The sequence below is a fragment of the Carassius auratus genome, chromosome 45 (assembly GCF_003368295.1).
Source record: "Carassius auratus strain Wakin chromosome 45, ASM336829v1, whole genome shotgun sequence".
NCBI classification, from domain to species: domain Eukaryota; kingdom Metazoa; phylum Chordata; class Actinopteri; order Cypriniformes; family Cyprinidae; genus Carassius; species Carassius auratus.
The window spans coordinates 8,654,908-8,672,729 of record NC_039287.1 but is presented as its reverse complement, the minus strand read 5'-3'; the positions used below and the strand labels follow the sequence as shown (position 1 = coordinate 8,672,729).

The window sequence follows — 17,822 nt, the reverse complement described above, 5'->3', positions numbered from 1 at the left end:
TACGTTTCATTTACTCGGTCTGATATTCAACATCACCAAGCATGAAAATATTTGAATGTTAAGTATTCCAGGGAGCCTCGTAATAAATTGTTAACACGCAAATATTCTTCTTTTAGGTTTCAAGTGATTTGAATATATGTCAAATGTATAAGAAGCATGAACACAAATATTAAATATTTATGCAACTGACCTTTATTTTACAATGTCTACAACTAAATATCCCCTGGGACGAAATGTATAAGTAAGTTGTCTTTCATTATAAAAAGAACATTTACTTAGTATATTTATGCATGGAACATATATTTATGAAATGTCACAGTCTTAATTTCCATGCAACTTCTTATAGTTGATTTTTATACAGATTTATGGCTTTGTAGTGCATAACCTCCATGTAATAATGTGTAAATTAAGATGAGGGGTTGTGACCTGCACAATTACTCCCTGCATATTTAACTCTGTCTGATTAATGCAGGATGGTAAGAGCATCTCTCAAGTCTGAAGTAAACAGTCTCATCACTGTAGCTCTTATTTGTTATCTTGTGCTGCCATCATCATTCAGGTCAATGGGATTGAAGAGGAAACGGCAAAGGTTATTGAGGAGGGTTTGAGCATGATCACTTCCTCTCATGTTATTCTCTCATATCAGTATACACACTTGAAGTTTTTCTTTCTTTTGTAAATTATATGGAATTTATTCACAGTTGAACCATCTATCTACATGGAGATGAATCGTACATCAGGTTCATAATATTACTCTGGCGCCATCTATCGATGTAATATGATTTTAAGCCACACTTTGTTTAATGTTTATAGGAGTGAATTAATAGACTGAGACAATATATGTTTTCATGCCATCACTGCTGTATATATATATATAAAAAATCCTACTTAAATCAGACTTTGTTGGTTTGCTGGTTTTCAGCCTGGTCACATGGCTGGTTTTAGTTGGTCATTCTCGGAGGCCATGCATTTAGACCAGTTTAAACCACATAAGACCACCTAACCATAGGATGATTTAAGATATTTTCAGGCTAATTTTAGCTTGCTTTGTCAAACAAGTTTAGTGGGGAAATCCATCATGTCATATTGCGACTGCATATAACAGTCTGAATCTAAAAAACATGTTGCTGAAACATATATTGCGTTTTTTTTTAGCTGACAGTTATGATGTTGAAGATTTCTTATTTTTCAAGAAAAATGCAAATCGCAAACACTGGAAAGTAAGGTGAAAAAACTGTATTCTATGAATTGCTATGTCACTCCAGTTCGTAAACAAACAGAACGGTGCTTCTTTTAATGCTCCCTTTATTTACTAAAACTGGCAACTGTTTGACATTTGGAAATATTTCTTCAGTTTTCCAGCCTGTTGAAAATCCAACTTAAACTGGGGATATTTTGAAACGCGGTTGCTGGTACCTTTAATGCACCAAAAACAGCTTGATAATACATGTTAGCTGTTGATTGAAGACCACTAATGGCCAGCTATAGAAACCAGCAACCAAAAGGCTGCTTTTAATTTCAGGAGTGAAAACCCATTGATGCAACTAATTATTTTTAATATTAATTTATATTTTAATAGAATGAAGCTGAAAAATGAACCAAGCAATAATCTGCAATGGTAAGATGATACACACATTATTTTATATTAGAAGGATACTGTTTATAATAAACATTAGATAAAAGCATTAACTTTTTTCCTGTTTCACTTGTCAGAGAGGACGACAAAAGAGATTTTTTCAGTAACGTGCTGCAAAGCTTGAAAATAAGTGATTTTAAGAGTCACTTCCAGCTGACTCCAACTCAAACTGAGGTACTTTAGTTTATGTTTGTCCAATTTTCTGCTAATCACACTTGTAGTCTGTAAAACAAAATAGTTTTTTGAGTGTGTTTGTAAGAGTTGGTACGGCTGTTGGCATTTTGGAAATGGACTGCCATTATGCAAGAGGAATAGACAAGTGTGGTATGCAGTGCTTGTTAGTCTGGCTCTTTTAACCCAAGAGTCTTACCACAATATGGCAAACTGCTTTCACGTCACTCATTTGTGATCAGCTAGGTGAATTCTGCACCCTTGTTACCAGTATCTTGGTTAATGAAGTCACATCATTGCCAATTCAAACTCTCCACTTTCAGAGCACCTTCTGTCTCCATTCCCAGACTATGCAACAATATAGGACAGAAAATGTTGGAATATGTTGGAAGGACATAATAAAAATAGTATAAGTTGAATTACAAAATCAAGAAGGACAGGTTTTTGTATAATAGGGATCTAATGTTTTCATCTGTAAATTAAAACCAGGGTTTTCAACTTGGGGTCTGTGGGCAGATGTGTAAAACAGGATTTATACTATGCATTTTTAATCCATTATGCATTAAGGAATGTTAATTATAGTTATAAATTAACACTAACATATAAAAATAATACAAAATGCTATTTAAGTCTTTGGGTTGACTAATAACCTGTGTGAGGGATCCCTACATCTGTACAGGATGAAATCCCCTCTTTATTTGAAAGAAAAGAAAAACTAAATCTAAAAGTACGAATTGTGTAAAAACCATAGACTGTATAAAAAGTAAAAACATGTACTACCATAGAGCACATGCGTAGAACACGTACACGCTTGGCGCATACATTTGTCGTCGTGTTTCAGAGCGTCGACTGCAAGCGGCGAGATGTTTTTAACACGATATAATAAAAGTCCATGTTTTGTTAAACGTGGAAATCTAATAATTTTTTATACTACCAGCATGTGATCACAGTCTAATAAATTAAAAACGTATTTTAACAAATAAACTCAGATTTTTACACAAACAAAGACCTGCGGGTCAGTCTTAAAAAATTACACGAAAACCTTTTATTTTGAAAATAATCGCTATCGTTGCAGAAAGTGCCTGGATGCTGGTTTCCCTCTCCAGCATATGTGACTAGTCCTACAGTGGGGCGACTGATAGGGCGGCAAAGCGGCTGAAAAAAACGGGGTTTAAAGCCGCTGCGAAATGGCTGGACAGCAGTTTCAGTACGACGACAGTGGCAACACCTTTTTCTATTTCCTCACGTCCTTTGTGGGACTAATAGTAATCCCAGCCACCTATTACCTCTGGCCCCGGGATCAGAATGCGGGTAAGGCCCCATATGCTAATACACGAAGAGATGAACTGTTCACGTTACATGTCTCTTGATGATAAGTAAGTTACTGATAACTAGATTGCCACCTCTTTGAGGAGCATTTTCTGACATTGCAGTATTCAATAAAACGTATACCTAAGGTAAGCCCAGTAATGACGCTAAGAGCTCGCCTGATTGTTGATACGTAGCATTAGCAGCTCAACTACACTGTATGAGATATTTCCAGTATTTTGAAGTGTCAGTTACCGCTCTTAACGCAGATACTTTTAAAGAGACCTCAGTTTAAATGTCTATTTGAGCATTGCTACCTTCACGTACAAGCGTCCTTCGTTAATTGTCATCTGTTTGATGTGTGACAAACACATTGCTTTAAGATCAGTTGATCTGATAATATAATGGTCGCCATTGATCATTACTGGTTTCTTTCCCGTATGCATGGCATTCACTGCCACTCCCACTCACTTTTCTGCATGTGTTATGAAATGATGCAAGGTATCTGTTTATTTAGTTGTACATTTTGGTATATGCACGTTCTTGTGAATTGTACTCTCTCATGAACTGCACTTTTGCATACCGTTTACATGCATCAGATCGACAACTTTAAGTCAGTCGAAGTCAAATTCGCACTAAATGAACCCATGTTTGCAGACAATGGTTTGTAGATTATGCAGTTGTGCAAATAAATTATGCAGTGTGCACAGTATCACATTTATACAAGAAAGGCTCATAGGTTTTTGGTTTTATAGTCCATTATGGCTCAATATTTTCATGTCAGACTGAAAACCTTTCAGATATCAATGAAGATGGGTTTATTGTACACAAATCCTCTTCCTCTGTTTATTCTCTTATATAACAATACAATTTTGGCATATTTTGAGACCGCTTTTGTAATCTTGCTCTAAATGTAAGAAAGTTACACAGGGTCACATTTTGCAGTACCTCACTAACTAAAAAGTAACTGTTCTATACCATGCTTTATGAATATGTTAATACTTTTACTTTATATAATTTGCTGTTACAATGGCATTTTACTGTAGAGGTAGGATCTATATGTTTGCATGGTGGGTGTGAGTTAGATTGCACAATGCTACTTTTTTCTCATTGTTGTCCATTATATAAATGAATTTACAGAGCAATTAAGATTGAAGAGCTTACGACGAGTCCATGGAAGATGTCTGTGGTATCGCCTTCGGCTGATGAAATCACAGCAGAGCATTGTTCCAACACTTAAGTAAGTGATTATGTTTGTGTGAAATTAAAGGCATTTCAGGGGAATCAATCTCATTTAGCTCATTGCGCCTACTGTTATTATGACACACTGCACTTGTGTCCTAGCTGTTTGCTGTTTATAAACATTTAGTTTTTAACATGCACACATTTTTGGTCGGTTTCTGGATGTATACAGTGTGCACTGGACAAACAAAATTAATTGGATATCACTACCTCTTAAAAATCATGCAAAGTGCAAAAATATTTAATTAGCTATTTATGCATTAAGTATATTAAAAGATGTAAAAAAAAGCATATTTTGTATTAATTGTTAACATGAATTAAAATCAAGGGGACAACAATGCTTTTAGGAGAGTCTTGCAACAGATATTAACACTTTTTTTATACGATTAATGAATTTTCGGACACCAATCAAGAGTCATTTTATTGTGATGGTCTGATTTATTTATTTATTTTTTATATAATTCTGTGGCACCTGCCACAATGGTCAAAATGGATGAAATTATTAATTCTTAAGCATGTCAGTGACATCAGACACTCGTCAAAGCTGTGCACGGTCTATTTAAAGAACAAAGCTTGAATAAGATGTGTGGAGTATTCTGAAATATCCCTTCTTTCATAGCTTAAATCTGCTCTTTTATGCTATTTAGTCATCATGATGTATAGCAGCTGCTGTCTATTTTATTGTAAATTTTGGTCACATGCTAAAAATGTACTTCTCTTTTAGAAAATCAGCCCTGTTGTTTGGGTGGGCAGTATTTCTTCTCCTGGCCTATAAGGTGTCTAAATTAGATCGAGAGTACCAGGAGTATAACCCCTATGAGGTCCTCCACTTGGAAGCAGTAAGGATGCATTTCTTGTCTTATTCTTTGTCATTTTAATCTCTAACCTGTTTCTTCTCAAGATTAATAGATCCATTATGTTTCTGTTTAGGGAGCGTCTGTTGCTGAGATTAAGAAACAGTACAGAGTGCTGTCTCTGAAACACCATCCTGATAAAGGTGGAGATGAGGCCATGTTCATGAAGCTTGCTAAAGCTTACTCTGCGTAAGACTGCTGTCACCACCTCTTTTATTTACTGTTGCCTTTTACATTTAATGTCATGTTATTTATAGCAGTCGCAACTCATTTTTCTATGTGGGTTGGTGTTGGTGTTGCAGTGTGTAATTATAGGTGCAGCACAATACCGTTCATAAAAGCTATTTGTAAAAATGTCATCCACTGAGCCTCCTCATGCAGCACCTTTCTGTTATTTGTCAATATTGCACTGCGTGTAATCATTTGGGTTTTTGAAATCGTTTTCCATGCTGATACATTCTCACAGTTTAACGAATGAGGAAGCACGGGATAACTGGGAGAAGTATGGCAACCCTGATGGCCCAAGAGGTGACAGTTTCTTAACTTGTCAACTTATTTCTAAACAAATTTCCGTTAGTATAACCTGTGTTGAAAGTTCATCATTATTCTGTCTTTTTACTGTTGATCAGTGACAAGTTTTGGAATCGCTCTTCCTGCGTGGATTGTTGATCAGAAAAATTCCATGCTGGTAGGTTCACCCACTCATTTTTTCCAGCTGTCACTTAAGTCTTGACCAAATTTAAGTGTCAACTAATAATTGAATAAATACACTAAGAATGCAATAACTTGCGAAACCTGTTTGCATGTGCCTTTCACAGGTGCTGCTGGTCTATGGGTTGGCTTTTATGGTTATACTTCCTGTGGTTGTGGTAAGCCATTCTTTTAGAGCGATAAATAACTTTGACATGAGATGACATTAAATAAAACAAGTTTGGGGTCAGTTAGATTTATTTCTTTTTAGGTTTTTTGAAAGAAGTCTATTATGCTGATCAAGATAATTGATCAAAATACAGTAAAAACAGTAATATTGTTTATTATTATTAGAGTTTCAAACATCTCTTTTCTATTTTAATGTGTTTTAACTCATTTATTTATATTTAAATTGGAAATCTGAATTTTCATCATCTGTGGCTCAAGCTAGAGTAACATTATAATAGTCAGTGTTGATAATCGTAAGGATAATTTGTATAATTATAATGTCTTTATCACTAATGATCAATTTTAATGCATCCTTGCTAAATAAAAAGCATAATTTTTTTTTTTTTATTGACCCCCAAATTTTCAAAAGGTAGTGCACAAGTGCTTGGAAACTAGTATAGAAACCCATTCTGTTCATTAATATTCTGATACAAACAATAGTAACTAGCCTTTTTGTTTAGGGCACATGGTGGTACCGCTCCATCCGCTACAGTGGTGATCAGATCCTCATCAACACAACACAGCTTTTCATGCACTTTATGTACAAAACGCCTACAATGAACATGAAACGTAAGTTGAAGAAAAATATTGTATGCCCTCTTTCGATCTCTTAGAAACCTCCGACTGAGTCTTTTCTGTGTTTGACAGGATTGGTGATGGTTTTGACGGCAGCATTTGAATTTGATCCTCGTAGTAACAAAGAGGCCATCATAAGACCAACAGACAACATAGAAGTTCCACAGGTAAAATGTTCAAACATATATGTATTTTGTGCTAAAGATTTAGAATGCTTAATGAAGTGGCTAGTGGATAATGATTAAATCGAATGCTCGTGTTGTGTTGCTTTGTGCAGTTGATTCGGGAGTTGGGAAACATTAATGTGAAGAAGAAGGAGCCTCCGTTCTGCTATCCCTACAGCCTGAAGGCTCGAGTCTTACTTCTTACACACCTTGCCAGGATGGATGTTTCTGAGAACATAGAGGAGGGTAAGCATTCACAAACACCTCTCAAGTGTCAACATTTAATCCTGTTAGATAATAGCAGACCAACTACCAGCTTACAGGCAATATATTAAACCAAATATGTGTTATCCCTGGGAATTACATCCATGACCTTGGTGTTGCTAATGGCAAGCTTAATTAATTAGCTGTTTTATATCTTCTGCAGATCAAAGGTTTGTGGTGAAGAAGTGCCCTGCTTTACTACAGGAAATGATCAATGTCGGCTGTCAACTTACTATGATGGCAACCAGCAGAGGAGGTAATTATGTAATTAATATGAGTATATACATTACTGTTCATAGGTTTGATCAGTATGAATTATGTGATGAAATTAATCTTTTATTCCAGCATGGATGCATTAAACGGAGCAGAAGTTGACACTAAATACAACATTGTAAAAAAAAAAAAAAAAAAAAAACTTCCTCAAAAATATTAAGCAGCACAACTGTTTTCGGCATTAAGAAATACAGGTCCTTCTCAAAAAAATTAGCATATTGTGATAAAAGTTCATTATTTTCCATAATGTAATGATAAAAATGTAACTTTCATATATTTTAGATTCATTGCACACCAACTGCAATATTTAGGGTATTTTATTGTTTTAATACTGATGATTTTGGCATACAGCTCATGAAAACCCAAAATTCCTATCTCAAAAAATTAGCATGTTTCATCCGACCAATAAAAGAAAAGTGTTTTTAATTAAAAAAAAAGTATATACACTCAATACTTGGTCGGGAATCCTTTTGCAGAAATGACTGCTTCAATGCGGCGCGGCATGGAGGCAATCAGCCTGTGGCACTGCTGAGGTGTTATGGAGGCCCAGGATGCTTCGAAAGCAGCCTTAAGCTCATCCAGAGTGTTGGGTCTTGCGTCTCTCAACTTTCTCTTCACAATATCCCACAGATTCTCTATGGGGTTCAGGTCAGGAGAGTTGGCAGGCCAATTGAACACAGTAATACCATGGTCAGTAAACCATTTACCAGTGGTTTTGGCACTGTGAGCAGGTGCCAGGTCATGCTGAAAAACAAAATCTTCATCTCCATAAAGCTTTTCAGCAGATGGAAGCATGAAGTGCTCCAAAATCTCCTGATAGCTAGCTGCATTGACCCTGCCCTTGATAAAACACAGTGGACCAACACCAGCAGCTGACATGGCATCCCAGACCATCACTGACTGTGGGTACTTGACACTGGACTTCAGGCATTTTGGCATTTCCTTCTCCCCAGTCTTCCTCCAGACTCTGGCACCTTGATTTCCGAATGACACTTTTTCCTTCCCACAGACTTCCCAGCCTATTCGTTCAGAAATTTCTTTCTGTGTCTTACCCTCTCGCTTGAGGGTGTCAATGATGGCCTTCTGGACAGCAGTCAGTTCGGCAGTCTTACCCATGACTGCGGTTTTGAGTAATGAACCAGGCTGGGAGTTTTTAAAAGCCTCAGGAATCTTTTGCAGGTGTTAATTTTGTTAATTAGTTGATTCAGATGATTAGGTTAATAGCTTGTTTAGAGAACCTTTACAGGAAATGCAAATTTTTTGACATATGAATTTTGGGTTTTCATGAGCTGTATGCCAAAATCATCAGTATTAAAACAATAAAAGACCTGAAATATTTCAGTTGGTGTGCAATGAATCTAAAATATATGAAAGTTTAATTTTCATCATTACATTATGGAAAATAATGAACTTCTATTACAATATGCTAATTTCTTGAGAAGGACCTGTATGTCTTGAGCACTTGAAAACATATTAGAATGATTTTTAAAGGATCATGTGACACTGAAAACTGGAGTTATGATGCTGAGAATTCAGCTTTGCCATCACAGGGAAAATTAAATTTTTTAATGTATTAAAAAAAAGAATAGAGTTATTTGAAACTGTAGTAATATTTCTTCTTATTGCTTAATGTATATTTCATCATGCATAAGAGACTTTTTTTTTTTTTTTAAACATGAAAAAAATATTTTGAAAGGTAGTATATAATATGATGCATGATTGAAATACGATTTTTGCTGATTTTGGTTTTATAGGTCTTCGGGCTCCCAGGTTGTCATCCATAGAGAACTGCATGAAGTTGTCTCAGATGGTGCTTCAAGGACTGCAGGAGGCCAAGTCTCCTCTGCTTCAGCTGCCCCATTTTGAAGAGGAGCACCTCCGATACTGTATCTCTAAGAAGGTACATCTTTCTCAGAGGCATTGCAGCACAGAAAACTCTGTTAGATACCCCAGTTAAATTTCTAAATATGGCCCACCTTTCTCATCAGTATAAGGTAAGAACATTGCAAGATCTTGTCAGTCTGAAGGACTCTGACAGGAGAAACATGCTGCGGTTCCTGGGGGAGGAGAAGTATGATGAGGTCATGGCGGTCCTCGGGAGCTTTCCCTGTATCAACATGGAAACCAAACTTCAAGGTAAGATTGTTCAGCAGCATTTGAACACTCATACATTTAAATAAAAACCATTACATGTGATTTAAAGACTTCAACTCTTTGTGTTTCATTGCCCCATAGTGTTGGATGATGAAGATAGCAATAACGTCACGGCAGGATCCATTGTCACAGTTACCGTCACTTTGACAAGGAAGAGAATGTCTGTAAGTAGCATATTTGAGAGCCACCATTTTTTGAGGGTGAGAGTTGAATGCTATTCAAATATAGCAGTTGATTTATGTTATATACCCTATGTATTATGCAAAGTGATTATGGTCATGGTATAGCACATCTTGCAGTTGCAGCAGGCATCCACAAGAGGTCAATGCTATGCTTCTTTGGTTTTTAGGTTGAGAATTAATTTCAAGCAAGACTACCTACTACCATAACAGTCTGTATTCTTTTTAAAAAGCGCAACAACATTTGTACTAAATTTCTGTTTGTATTTAGGAGATGTTTGAGAAAGAGGACGCACCGGTACCAACAGAGGAAACTAATGCAGAGGAGGTAGTAATGCTATTCAAGCTATGTGTTTGGCGGACATAATTTTATAACAAATTAAAAATGCATATTTACATTTTGTTATTTGCTTGTAATAATGTCTAAAAGTATATGAATATTATTTTGTAATTTGCAGCAAGGTGATGCCAAAAACAAGCCAAAAGTTTGGCAAAATAAGAATAAAGGAGCTAAGAAAGCTGCCAAGTCCAAAAAGAAGAAACTGACTAAGAAGAAACCAGTCACCCAACAGCAAGCCAAGGGAGACAAGGCCAAACACCCCAATGGCAGTGTGGCAGAAAATGTAAGGATTCTAAAACTATAGACCTGTAAATGTTCAGTGTTACACAATTGTTTGACTTTTAAAGAAACAGACTTTCATTTTATCCATTCAAAAAGTCCCGAAAGATTTTTTTTTTATAGAAATGTATACTTTTATTCAGCAAGTAAGCATTAAATTGACAAAAATGAGAGTAGATTGTTGTAGATTTACATTTCAATTAAATTATTTTGAACTTAAAAAAAAAAAAAGTATCGCTTTGATAATAATAATAATAAATATTTTTCAGAATATTAGAAAGATTTCTGAAATATATGGCACTAAAGAATGGAGTAATGGCTGCTGACTATTGAGCTTTGCTATCACACAAATCAGTTATATTTTAAAATATATTAAAATAGAAAACAGTTGAAATTGTAACAATAGTCCAAAATATTGCTGTTTTTTGATCAAGAGGTTTGTTTCAAAAACTTTTAAAAAATCGGTGTATATTATGTTATTTATTCATTTTAGTCAGATTTACTATGATGCTCATTTGCATCTGCATGTGCTTATATTTTCATTCACAGGATGTTGCTCCTGCATCAAAAGTGGAAGAGGACGATCTTTCTGATAAAGGCAGTGAATCAGATGAAGCAGAGGGAAATAAGGACTCTCCCAGCGAGAGAGATGAGGAGAGCGACAAGCAGAGTGACACTGAGGTGGACGAGATTGCCGGAGATGATGAGGAGGTGTGTGTCATATCCTTCTGAATGCTGATGTGACTGCCGATGGTAGTCATTGCAGTGCAGCTTTCCATAACCAGCATGTCTTTTTCCGTAGGAATGGGAGGCACTACAACAGAGCATTCAGCGCCGTGAAAGGGCACTGTTGGAGACCAAGTCTAAGGTCACACATCCTGTGTACAGTTTGTACTTCCCTGAGGAGAAGCAGGAGTGGTGGTGGCTCTACATTGCAGATAGGAAGGAACAGACGCTGGTGTCTATGCCCAACCACGTCTGTACACTCAAAGACTCAGAGGAGGTGAGGCCACAACCACCTGTTTGTGCTTTTTTCATTCAGAAAGGGTGACATTGTGTTACTCGGAGTGGAATAAAAAATATTCTGGGCATGAAAGTGACTTAAAACTTAAAAGTCGTGGAAATTTGAGGAAAGTTGCTCAGAAATGTTTTTACTGGCTAGACAACATTTTGAGTAAAGGCTGTGTAAAGTAAATTGTGCTAACAAATCATAGTGATATTTAATTTGTGAGCAGTGTAATTTATTAATATTTTAAATTAGCATTTTTTTTATATTTATCGCATATATATATATATATTAAATGTAAAATGTAATTTAATTTAATTTTATATATATATATATATATATATATATATATATATATATATATATTTATTTCAATAAAGCTAAACAACCAAATGTTTAATAGTTTTAGTTAAAGGGGTCATATGTTGTTATTTAAAATGTTTGCTTTCTCTTTGGAGTGTTACAAGCTCTTGGTGCACGAAGAAGATCTTTAGAGTTGCAAAGACTAAAGTCTCAAATCCAGAGAGATAGTCAACCATGGCCCCCTAAAACGGCTCGTTCTAACATGCCCTCACATGTTTATGTCACGATGTGGGAAGATTTGCACAACACCGCCCAAATGTTCACGAAAAGAAAGAAGGTTTAACCTTTAATCTCGCAGTTGCCGCCGGCACAATGTGGTGGAAATGCTGTGTGTTTCCTTGTGAAAGTGAAACTACTTAGTTTGGCCTTCCAAAAGAAGACACAACTAGAACTTAGTGGTTAAGTTGTATTTAAAACACTGTTCCAGAACAGTTCAACCCAAATATTCAGAAAATGTGCAAATGTGCAGCGCATTTTATGGTGGACGAGGACTGTTTCCTGAACCATAGCCTACAATGCTTCTGTGCACAAAGGCTTTTACTATAAAGTGTGGCAATTCCAACTTTGCATGGACAGTCTGGCACTTCTGACTCACAGTCAGTAAGTATGTTTACATATTTATAGAATTTGCCACTGATTATTAAAATGCAAGATTTGAGCAGTGTAGAGTAGCGCTTGTTGTTTGTCATTTCTCAGATCACAGATGCAGACATAGTTTTGTTTATGCCAGCGTCTGTTTTACATTATAATCCTATGGAGTAAACAGTGTTTTCAAAAAAGTCTTGAGCGCTTTTTAAAAAATCACTGCCAGCAAGGGTTGTAAAGGTACGCAAAAATCACTGTTCGGTTCGTACCTCGGTTTTGAAGTCACGGTTCGGTTCATTTTCGGTACAGTAAGGGAAAGAAATGCAAACATTAAACTGCAGGTTGTTGTTTATTACTATAAACTTTTTTTTTAAACAATTTGTTTAAAATATATATAAAATAAAAAAATAATAAGAAATAAAATACTGCTGCAAAGTTCTCCAGTTTTTCGTTTCAGTTTTTAGACCTGCTCAGATTTCGTTATTGTGTTGGACCGATTGGAATTAAGAGCAAAGGTCTGTTTAAATGCCGACGGGAGCTGCGTTTTAATTACAATCGTTTTTTTCCTAGTTGTAGTGATGTTCACACTCGCGTGAGGCCTTTTGAAAACCTTAGGCCGGTGACACACTGGCATATTGCACCTGTCAAACATAGTCTATTTTGCCGTCAATACTGTTGACGGTGTCCTTTATCAGTAGGCTTTATATTTATGCCCAACATGAAGTATAGATATTGTTGTCGTGAAGATAGATATTGTTTGTTATTACAAAAGAAATAACAAAGCATTTGGAACCAGAATAAATAATGGCAAAAACAAATTGCCGCACTAGAATTAATTGTGATATGGTGTTCTGTCATTATAATATAGTAAAGTATGTTTGATTGTGTGTGTGTGTGTGTGTGAGACTTGCTGAGTGCTCTAGCTACATTGTCTCCTGCACAGCAGTTTTCCCCATAGCCTGTTGCCAGGCAACCTCCATACTGCAGTCTCTGTCTGGTTACAGAGCAGCCAGACGCCTGTCATAATTCTGTCTGACACACAGAGGGCTTCCTCTCTGTGAGGAGCATGAGAATGCAGTGTAAACAAAAGGGTCATAAATTATCCCATATCTCCCAATTACTCCTCCGTTTTAGGTTTTGCAGAGTTGTGTAAAGTGATCAATGATTATCTAAACTTCCTGTTTGCCTCAGGTTGAACTGAAATTCCCCGCTCCATCCAAAACCGGAAACTATCAATACTCTGTGATTCTCAGATCAGATTCATTCATGGGACTAGATCAGATCAAGCCACTCAAGGTCAGTTTTTATATATTTATAATATTAATACTATTTTTTTTTTGGAAATGTTTTCTTCTATATCTTATTTCTAAAATATTGATTTAAGTTTTTATACATTTTATAAAATATTTTAAAACAATGCATGTTTAAAGTTTTGGGTTGGTTAAATTTTTTATAATGATTTTTAAAGTCTTTTATGTTCACCACAGCTGCTTTTATTTGATAACAAATACAGCAAATAGTTATAGTGTTAAATATTATTACAATTTTAAATCACTTTTTTATTATAAAAAAATATATATATTATTTTATTTCAATGTGTTTTATGTAATTTCCTGCGATAAAAGCTGTTTTTTCATCAGCCATTACTCCAGTCTTCAGTGTCACATAATCCTTCAGAAATATTTCTAATATGCTGATTTTGTGATCAAGAAACATAATTAATTTCTTTAAAAAAATATAACGAAAGACATATGTATTATAAATGTTATATATATATATATATATATAATACATAAAATGTGTATATATATGTGTGTGTGTGTGTGTGTGTGTGTGTGTGTGTATATATGTATATATATATATATATATATATATATATATATATATATATATATATATAATATTTATTATACATTTTAAGATATTCACCAGAACCTTTGTGAATTCTTTTTTTTTCTTTTTTTTTTTCTTTCTTTTCAGCTGGAGGTTCATGAGGCGAAGGCCATGGTGGATAACCACCCTCAGTGGGATATCCCAGAAACTGAGGAAGAGGAGGATGACCAGGAGGACAGTGATGGCATTGAGGAATCTGAGGAAGATGAAGAAGACAATGACTAAACCAGTCATTTCATGCAAACTTGAGCACAGCTCATACACCCTTGTGCCCACTCATGCGCGTGCACACACACACACACACGCTCCTACACATCCACATAACCCCAGACATTGACGTCTTCTGGGTCACCACACACTGGAGGCAAACAGGAGACAAGGATGTTGACGCCCCATGTTCCTGTTTAAAACAATCATGAATCACAAATCTGTCCTCCAATGAAAATAAGACATAAGGAACTGTTGGTTATCTTTCCCTGCGTTCGTCCAGTCGTTATCAGTGGGCTGTGACATGTGACAGTGGTTATTTGTGGGGTCCAGCTGTGTTTCAGATTCCTCTCTGCTTGATGAAAAAGATGCATCGATGCAACCAATGCATCGGAAAAATAAAACCCAGAATACCGCTGAAAAATCACACACCTCATGACTGTCATTTTTCAATATCACCGTTTATGCTTCAAGGGTGTTTTCTACCTTATCATTTTGTAGTTTTATGTAGTTTATTAGATATCAGATTTACCAGGTGTTTCCACTTTTTACGAGGCTGTGTGATGTGTAATCTGGAGTAAGCATGAACCACAAGGGTGTGGATGTTTTCTGAGCTTGAGCAGGAATTATGGGATGAAGGGTACTGCACTACTGTGGGTTGCATCTCAATTCTTTATGGTCATCAAGTGTGAAAGTCCAATACATTTATAAATCTCACCTATTGTAACAACTTCCAGCTTTTCTCTTCACTAGCACAGGTTGTCTCAGCCTCACGAAAAAAAAGACTGCAGACATTCCACAGGCAGGTCTATGGTTTAGTCCTGATTTAACTCCTAATGTCGCTTTACCTAGAACTGCTGTCTGTCTGTTCCACAAAAAAAAAGCAAGCTGATATAAGAAAGATTTCTTGGCACTGTGTCATAACAGTCTAAGTAATCCAAGGTTTGGATTTGTGAAAAAGAGCATTTTTTTTCTTCTCCTTTCATCAGTTACACTAATCTCTTGGCCATGGGGCAGCAAAAGATGGTTGGGTGTCTTTTTGAACCAAAAAATTATTACATTAATTTGTATTTATATATAATTTTGTCTTGCATTCCACACTCATCAAATATGAATGCCTTATTCGATGTACAGATTTTTTTGAAGCCACAACTATTGCAGATGGTTTGTTATAGAAACGAATTATTTAGGGTCTATGTTTATTTTTGCGTGTTTTGTGCGTGGCGGGATGCCAACCATGCTCAAACTTGAGGGTATATTTAGCTTTTTTTGTGGATATGATTATTTTCATCTATTTTAAATGTTATTTTGCACCAGTGGACGGTCTGACAGCATATTGGAAGTGCTGATTTAGTGGTTATGAAAATATTGGTCTGGTCTGTTCATTTGTCAATTAGTGGGAGAGGTTAAGATGACTGATAAGAAATTATTTGAGTTGTAAAAATGCGTATGAAATGTAATTTCAATTGTTTGTTTGTTTTTTTGTTTTTTTTTAAATCATGAATTAATGACAGGAAATTGAATTTTCTTGTTTGTTCCCAATATTTAAAGTATGTAGGTACATTTGGAAAACTGCAAATGTCATTAGAAAATATGATAATTATTTTACTTATTTCCCCACCAGTGTTCATTAGCATAAACACAATGCAATCTTTACTGACATAGGGAAAGTGTCATTCTGGTTGCATGTAACACAACCAATTTTATACAGTTATAACAGTTTAAATAGGCAGATAAATAGACATTTTAGTATTATAGTTCTGAAAAAGATTGTAGCCTCATAATTCATGCTGTGAAAGCTATGAACCGAAGGGCCCAGATTATGAGAAATCATCTCTTCATAGACACACAGAGAAACTCACTGGCCAGAAAAGGGGTGAATTGCCTAGTAAACAGTATCTGCTACTTTTGTTTACAAGAAAGCTGTCATTGTAAATGGAAAATATATATTATTTGTATTTAAATAATTTCAAATAAAATAACTTTTTAAAAGATTTTCTTTTTAATTACACATGATTGAAAATGTATCCACTGAAACGGCGTCTTTCTTTGATAAATACATGGTTTTATGAACTTGCCACGCTTTTTTCTGAAGAAAAGGAGACATTTTGACATTTTCATAAAAGGAATATTTGCTAATGATCTGTTCAGTATTAAACAAAGGAAAATGAACATTATGTCAAAGTGCTACAGAGAACATCCTGCTTCACTCTCAAACAATCAATTACTAAGCTCTTGCCAGGCTAATATCTAATATAAGTGTTTGTCAGGTATGCAATCTGGACTTTAGTCGCTTGAATTAATAAGAAAAGCCAGCTGTTCCTAAATATCTAGATGTTGTTGAGAGGCTCTTCCTGAACAATCCACATTCATCCACATTTTTGGCCACTTGTAAGTAGGTTAATTGTTGCCCTTATAAGGATCTTAATGTAACCTATTAAACCAACAAGTCTTGAGTGTGGAGAAAAGTTACAACTTCACCCGAAGACACGTCAAAATTTTAAAATAATAAAAATCTGGAAATAACTAGATTCGGTATAGATGAGATTTAGCTATAAGTCTCCATTATATGGAACTGATTTTCCTAATAATATAGGTTACTTTGTCATATTTGCCGTATTTTGCAAGTAACACGCACACACCGTTGGCTTTGACACGGACATGCAATATTGGCTAAAAGCGAGACCAATATCAGTTTTTGTCCCATTGACCTTGTATGGCGTCCCGAACAGGTTGCTTTACATATTCAACACCCAAAACCAACATAGGATATGCGAATCTTTCTATTTTCGACCCCCACTTCTGATTTTCAATAGCTTTGAGGACATGACCACAAAGAACAGTGTCATATTTTCAAATAACTCAGTAAATAAATAAATAAATAAAGACTTGTTAGTCAACTGAATCATGCAAGTGCATGAGACATCAAGAAAGGGAGCACATTTTCATTCTATAGAAATTTGAGTAAAATTATTTAATCTGGGAAAGATGTAAAATAAAAATAAATCAGATAGCCATATCACATTGACAATGACCGGGCATTTTGGTCTTAAACATTGCGAGATCTTTCATTTTTACAGAAAGACGGGCTAATTAATTTAATTTTGAATTCATAGGCTGAAGACTGCTGGTTGATAAAATTAGTATTTAGCTTACTGTAAATTAGAATAATATTTGCACTGAATTTCGTAAAAAAAAAAAAAACAGATCTGTCTTATAGTGTAGGCCTATTTAAAAAAAAAAAACCTGATAAACCTAATTATAGTGGCCTTGTTTTATGCAATGTGCTCTTATGAGAGTTGTTGATGTACACATCAAAATAATAATAATAATAATTAAACTGAGTCTTCTGTATTTATTAGGCAACATATGTGGACAATATAAGACAACCGTTAAACATCTTAAGTTCA

The 17,822-nt window shown here is 35.3% G+C and overlaps 1 protein-coding gene across 1 annotated transcript; it reads left to right on the top strand.

Moving 5' to 3' along the window:
* Positions 1-2,885: 2,885 nt before the first annotated feature.
* Positions 2,886-15,930, top strand: LOC113063133 (translocation protein SEC63 homolog). The gene is made up of 20 exons (XM_026233328.1): positions 2,886-3,118; positions 4,256-4,355; positions 5,082-5,196; positions 5,288-5,400; positions 5,678-5,739; positions 5,841-5,899; positions 6,030-6,080; positions 6,591-6,699; positions 6,778-6,872; positions 6,983-7,115; positions 7,297-7,389; positions 9,161-9,306; positions 9,395-9,542; positions 9,642-9,724; positions 10,011-10,067; positions 10,198-10,362; positions 10,908-11,069; positions 11,161-11,361; positions 13,504-13,608; positions 14,293-15,930. Exons 1-20 carry the CDS (start codon positions 2,995-2,997, stop codon positions 14,428-14,430), a joined length of 2,259 nt encoding a protein of 752 aa, XP_026089113.1. The 5' UTR covers positions 2,886-2,994; the 3' UTR covers positions 14,431-15,930.
* The last annotated feature ends 1,892 nt before the right edge of the window (positions 15,931-17,822 follow it).

Excerpts from the sequence above, each read along its gene's own strand:
- LOC113063133 (XM_026233328.1), top strand. The coding sequence starts at position 2,995 with ATGGCTGGACAGCAGTTTCAGTACGACGACAGTGGCAACACCTTTTTC. Across the intron at positions 5,900-6,029 it reads ATCAGAAAAATTCCATGCTG|GTGCTGCTGGTCTATGGGTT; the intron begins GTAGGTTCACCC and ends TGCCTTTCACAG. Across the intron at positions 10,068-10,197 it reads AGGAAACTAATGCAGAGGAG|CAAGGTGATGCCAAAAACAA; the intron begins GTAGTAATGCTA and ends TGTAATTTGCAG.